At 32.8% G+C, this 6,811-nt stretch overlaps 1 protein-coding gene across 1 annotated transcript in view; it reads left to right on the plus strand.

The window, feature by feature from the left end:
- Positions 1-5,953, plus strand: part of STK26 (serine/threonine kinase 26) — a 66,871-nt gene extending 60,918 nt beyond the window's left edge. Inside the window, exons 8-12 of the mRNA XM_061137772.1 lie at positions 1,089-1,237; positions 2,323-2,416; positions 2,813-2,875; positions 2,958-3,094; positions 4,166-5,953. Of these exons, the coding sequence (XP_060993755.1) occupies positions 1,089-1,237; positions 2,323-2,416; positions 2,813-2,875; positions 2,958-3,094; positions 4,166-4,190 (468 nt within the window). The 3' untranslated portion in view covers positions 4,191-5,953. The remainder of the gene's footprint in view (positions 1-1,088; positions 1,238-2,322; positions 2,417-2,812; positions 2,876-2,957; positions 3,095-4,165) is intronic.
- Positions 5,954-6,811: the final 858 nt, after the last annotated feature.

Consider the following 6,811-nt stretch of genomic DNA (forward strand, 5'->3'; position numbering starts at 1 on the left):
TGACCGTTGTTTTCTGTGATCAGATATACATAGAGCCAATGTGGTTTGTTCAACAGTAAGGAATACAATGCCTGTGGAAACTGTCTACAGACCATCCAGGAACCTGACTGTCCCGTCGGTGTCGTTAATTTTTTTCAGTTGTTGACAAGATCCGTAGTTCCTTCTCTCCTTCCTCTGCATCTTCTCTTTTTGCTATGTTCCCTAGCATCTTCCTCATTCTGTTGATCGTTTCCTATTTCAAGGGGAAATAAAGTTCATTTTCTAGGATGTCATTAAGAAAGTATAACTATGTACAATGATTTTTATTCAACTGTTTTCATTTTTCATGAAAAGTTGTTGGTGTTTCACGATTTTTTATGTAATGTTCAGAAATTCCAACATGAAGTTGTATACTTTCCCTGAAGTCTAGTGAGCTCCGTTCATTGAGTTGGCAAATTTGATTACAGTTGTTTTTTTGTTTTTAAAATAAAGCTGCCTGATAACTGTGAGAAACTAGAAATATACAAGAACTATCTCAATTGGATGTAACTATCGTAGGTTGCTAATGAATATTAATTAATTATTAGGGAGGAAATATCCCCCACAACACACGGTATTTTTATTTAGATGCAATATGAATTAATGTGTGATGGAGAAGGAATTAATGTGGGGGTCATATGATGCGTGCAGATAATAAGAAAGTTATAGCCTTGCTAGTTTTCATCCTTTTTTTTTTCCAATTTGCAGTAAATATAATAAAAGTATTTTAAAGCATGATTTTGTTTTAAAATTTTTACTTAATTATCCAAGTCCTGACATGTGTTTCTCTGCTTTGAAGAAAGCCCTGCCTGCCTGTTTGCTGGTACCTAAGCCACCTTTTGCCCACTGGATTTTAGCAAATTGATACCAAAGTAGTGAATTTAATTTGGTTGCCTTGAGCCACTTCGGAAATAGAATTAGCTATTGTCCTATGGCATTTTAGTTATCTTCATATCTATAGACAAACTTTTATACCTTTCAGTTTAATAATTGATAATGATTTCATATCACTCTTTGCAATCATAAAAAGCCTAGAAATATTGGTGCATCCTTCCTTTTTTGTTCCTTAGCGTCCTACAGCTAAAGAACTTCTGAAACATAAATTCATTGTAAAAAATTCAAAGAAGACTTCTTATCTGACTGAACTGATAGATCGATTTAAGAGATGGAAGGCAGAAGGACACAGCGATGATGAATCTGATTCTGACGGATCTGATTCGTAAGTACCAATGGTTTACTTTTTATGTAGATAGCCCATTTCAATATTTCATATCTTTTACTGTGAGCTGATATGCTTTCTCTCGCATAAAATATAAACCTTATTCTAAAATGTGACTTTAGAAATTGTGAAAATCTTTTAAAATCGTGGTCTGTGAAGTACAATGAATTTGGAAACATGTTTTGTTTGTTTTTTCTTTTCCTCCTTAGAAGTGAATTTCTTTAGTTTTAAATGGTCTCAGTCTAACCCCTAGTGGATACTTGAGTATATTACAAAATTTTGGAACAAGATTGCATTTAAGGTGTTTTATTAGCTTGCCCAAAGTGATAAGGAGCAATGTCTTCTCATACTTTCCTGGGAACCTGCAAAACCCCTCTGGAGAACTAACATTTCTCACCTCCTGGCCATGTACCAAACTGTGATCAGACTGGTACATTGAAATATTCATTTATATCTGATTTGTACCCCCTAAAAAGTTGCATTATTTTTTAACTGCAGCATTTATACTAACATTTGCGCTTCTAACTCCTTAACTTAATTTAGACTACAGAGTCTGTAGGCTACACCAGAATTTACTCTGCTAGTTGAATTGACACAAAGGCAACACCAAATCTCTTCAGATAATATCTGCATTTATGAGAAATTGTCCAACTTTTGAAAGGTCTAGAAAGTACCAGGGTAGTTGTCTTTGCTCTGTTCTAATGGTTGTTGGCCTTTGCTGCCCATTAGTCACTCATGGAGCCTTTAAAAATGTAAATTAACTATACTCCAATATAAAATAAGATGGAAAAGAAAAAAAAAACACAAGCCACACTACAGGAGATTTTGATCTAGTCAGTGGGAAGGGATTGGGCCAGGGCTTTATATATAGTAAGAGACCTTCACATGTGATTCTGATATACACTTAGAGCTGGGTACCATTGCTACTCTTTGGCAGAAAGCAGTGTGTATTTGAAACTGAGATCAAATGATTTTTTTATACATTGGGACAATTATCCATTCAGAACCTGTCTGCACTGATTTGGTATTTTTCCCAAGCTGTATCATTTTGGAACTTATAGAAATATCTTTGGCAATCTCTTTAGGGAGTCCACCAGCAGGGAAAATAATACTCATCCTGAATGGAGCTTTACCACTGTTCGAAAGAAGCCTGATCCTAAGAAACTGCAGAATGGGGCCGTATGTATACAGAGATGATCACTTCCTTTTGGTAGACTTTTTTGAACTTTAAAATGAGACAGTGTGATGGCCAGAAATTGTTAGAATTTAATACCCCTAAATGCTTGCCTACCTCACTGTGGTCCACAGTATGTTTCATTTGCCATTCGTTTCAAACTAATTAAGAAAAGGTCATAGAAGTCATTTAAGTGACCATTGGTATGTTTTAAAATAGAATTGTGCATATCAATTGTAAACCTAGAAGTTAGAGGCCTCTGGACAATGGATGGGAATGAGTGATGAGAAGAAAGTATGGAGACTTGCCTTGTATTGGGTCTTTTTTGGGGAGGACTCCAATGAATGCTCATGAGTGATTATTTTAATTTCATGTATATAATCTATAATATTTGTTCAAAGGAGCAAGATCTTGTACAAACCCTGAGCTGTTTGTCTATGATAATCACACCTGCATTTGCTGAAGTAAGTACAGATTCATCAGCTTTGGCTATCTATTTTAAGAAGTTTAGTAATTTTAAATGTTATAGCTATTGATTTTTCTCAGCTTAAACAGCAGGATGAGAATAATGCAAGCAGGAATCAGGCAATCGAAGAACTGGAGAAAAGTATTGCCGTGGCCGAAGCTGCCTGTCCTGGCATTACAGATAAAATGGTGAAGAAATTAATTGAAAAATTTCAAAAGTAAGCTTGAAATGTCATTTTTAAAAAACTATTTTGACATTTTCTGTTGGATGTTCATTTATGATGTGATAATATGATTACCTACTTATTTTGGTTATTCCTAACAAAGTCAATTCTTAATAGTCATATAATTGAAAACTGTTTTGTTTGCTGCCCATCTGAAATATTAGGTTTTGAAATTATCTGCACACATTACAAGGTAGTTTTCCACTGAATGAAATGTCCTGGTTGTTTTTCTCCTTTTTTTTTTTCAGTAGGAGTATAGACAAAAGGTGAGGGGGCATATTCTTATTTGGACCCTTGTAAATACCATTTAGGAATGCTTTCATTCTTGCCGCTCTTATCACAGTGCTATTCACAGTTTCAGTGCTATAGTTCATTAAGTTTAACCCCCATAGGAAAAGTTAAGGAAAGGATTTTAGGTAGAGAAAGTCAAATGAAGATTCTGAAAAGTTCTTATGGTTGATTTCAGTTTCTATACTGTCTCTTGAACTGTTGCTTTAACTTTGTTCACACTCAGTAAAGTTCTTACATTTAATTGTTAAATTCCCTTTTAAAATGCATATACAAACACAACTTCTTAGCTCAAGCAAGTTATAAAGCAATACTAATCTTAGCCTTAATCCCATTATATGGCTTCTCAGTGTATCTTTACTTTGTATTTGTGATGCTGCTGGGATCAAGTTGGAACAAACTATACAGCTATAAAACATACTCTCCTAGATCCTTTTAGCTGATAAAGTGTATTTATATTCATCAACTAAAACCCCTCTTAAAATCCCTTAGTTTTTCTTAAATTAATTTATTTATTTTAATTGGAGGCTAATTAAAATCCCTTAATTTTTAATGAAAACCTCCCTTCTCTTTTCCAATTTGCAAACAAATCAATTGGAAGTTGTAAAATCAGACACAGAAGGGATTTTTTTTAACTTCCTTATATTTTAGCATCTGTATGATGAGACCCAATACAGTTTTGTCTGCTGAATCACTTCCTTCACTGGAGAGTTCATACAGATATAAGATAGACACATTCATACTTATACGTCATTTAAGTTTTTCCTAATTTTATAGGTGTTCAACAGATGAATCCCCCTAAGAAACTTCTCGTTATTGGCTTCTATTTCATATGGACCCAGAGAAACCCACCAAAGCTACTTCAAGCTTAACAGTGCTTAACTCATGAGCTCCATGTGCCTTTTGGATCTTTGCAACATTGAAGATTTGGAAGAAGCTATTCAACTATTTTGTGATGGTGTTTATCATTTTCTATTTTAAAGAGATTATTTTGTAAGGAGTAACTTTTAATACTATAGTTTCACCTGTATTCTAGTAAATGTTGAGACAGTTTTGCTTTTAGGTATCATTATTAATTAAGTTACTAGGATGAATACTTTTCATGTTTTGATCTTTAGTTAACTGTACACTCATGAAACATACAGGTTGTTCAAAGTCATCGTAAATATTCAACTTTTATAATCATCAAGCTTCAAGAAGCTTTTTTTTTTTTTAAACACAGCATATTCTAAAAATGACTATTGGTGGGGAAGCAGAAACAAGTCACACATTCTTAAAACAGAAGTTTTTGATAAGCTCTTAGAAATGAAACCTGGAAAAGTATTGATGTTTCTACGAAGTGGGTATGATATTCCAGGCAGCTCAATAATGATTACATTTGAGAGCCCTGCGTCTGTAGTGTTTAGAGGCAACATGTAGCAACAGAGGTACCTCTTGTGTGCAGTATTTACTTTCTCTTATAGAAGAAATGGTTGATCCTTATTTAACATGGTTGGGAAGTTAAAGCAATACCAATTAGCCAAGGATGGATTTTTGGTAATACTGGAAGAATAAGGATTCATTTAAAAAATCAACTCAAATCGCATATTATATGAGTGAATTTGGGGAGCTTAAAAGAAGCTGATTATCATGTGATTATAAATACCTGGTCAATAGGTATGAATATAATTTACACCAGCATATTTTTGTCATGGTCTTAAAATGTCCTATAAACTATTTATACATTTTTGTTCTTCATAACTATCCAATACATATGCATCATTTGTTCATTTTTGATAGGGTATTTAAATAAGCATTTTCTAATTCATATGAAAATAATCATAGTACCGGATGATTTCTGTCCGTACAAAGGTAATTTAGATTGTACAGTTAATTTTCAGTTATATTTATGGTACTGTTACGTGGGTAATACCCTTTTCTTATAAGCCCAGTATATATATTATGCCTGCCTAAGTTCTGAAGTGGGGCTGTATTTCAGTAGTTGTAGAATTATTGATATTAATTAGTTTTGATAGTTTATGTTTTATTGTTTGAGTCTGCACAATTTGGGTTTTGCACAAAAGTCATTTTAATAAAGCTCAATAACTGCCAAATATTAGAAGATGTTCTTCAGGTGAAGAATAAGTTTTTAGTCAAAGTGGCCATTACCTCCTTCTCTTTTGTAATAATACAGACACTTGAATAAGTTGTTGTTGTGTCATATGCCAAGAAAATGTTTTCATTGGTGCCTATACTGTAATAATTACTTTTAACACATTGTATTTTGAAGTAATAGTTCAGTGAAAATTTTCACCTGCTAACTAACTGAAACTCAATCACAGTTTATAATTTGTAGAGGCCTGGTAATAATTTTGCAACTCATATCATGTATTAAATGAATATTTTTATAAAAGTAAAATCAACAAATTTTTAAATTGATTATTTGAAACTTTCAGCACAGCTGCATTATGAATAGAAAATCGTATTGCTTATTCATTTTAGTTATTAGTCCTGTAAACTGTTTGTGGGTAAGCATACTTCAGTGTTTTAGAGGGATTTAAAAATAAATATTTAAATTTCATGGTCCTTAATGTTTGTTTTTTTGAGGGGTATAGTATTTTAATTGTTTCAAATTATTTCTTCTTTCTCCTTTCATTTATTGTTGGAACTTTAACATCAGCGTTTCCATTGGAAACTAGAAGATATTCTTCACAATTTTATTATGCATTGATTATAGCTCCAATGGACTATAATCAGAATATCTGATTTCTGTCCTGCTTGAATATCTGTCATGATTTCTGCCTCCTGTCCTGACAAAATTATTAATAGAGTCCTCTATGTCCTTATTAGGTTAGACAGTAAATTATATGGTCACCCTAATATAGTTTTATTAGGAAATCTTATACAGATTTGAACCCTGTATTTCTCTGGGGGAAACAAATTGTGCAAAGATTTCTGGAAATTGAGATGAGAAATAGCATATAATCGTAAAGGAGTTTGGGTTTTTCCTATAGAAAAGGTCAGAGATGAACTTAATGTAGCTTTGAGTATCTATATGATTAATACATAAGTGATTGGGCTTCATATATTCTTATTATGAAATAGCTATTGTAGACTTGTGAGTTATTGGGTTTGGTTCCAGGAGCAGGAAGGAAAGTGCTGGAATGTTGAAAAACAGTAGAGTGAGGTTTATTAAAAGGGATTTTTCTGGTGTAAGGACTAGGAGAGTAAGAAAACTATTCCATCTACCTTTTATCCATTCAGTCATATATAAAAATAACTTGCTTATATAATTGCATAATTTCTTTGATGTCATTACCTAACATTATCTTGTAAATATGTTGCACTTACCATTAAAACAAAAAAAAGAAGATAAAGTTCTCAAATAGAATGCTATACCTTCCAAGGGGGAATAATAGAGAAATCCCGAATGGGTCAAGAATA

The sequence above is a fragment of the Dama dama genome, chromosome X (assembly GCF_033118175.1).
Source record: "Dama dama isolate Ldn47 chromosome X, ASM3311817v1, whole genome shotgun sequence".
Taxonomy (NCBI): domain Eukaryota; kingdom Metazoa; phylum Chordata; class Mammalia; order Artiodactyla; family Cervidae; genus Dama; species Dama dama.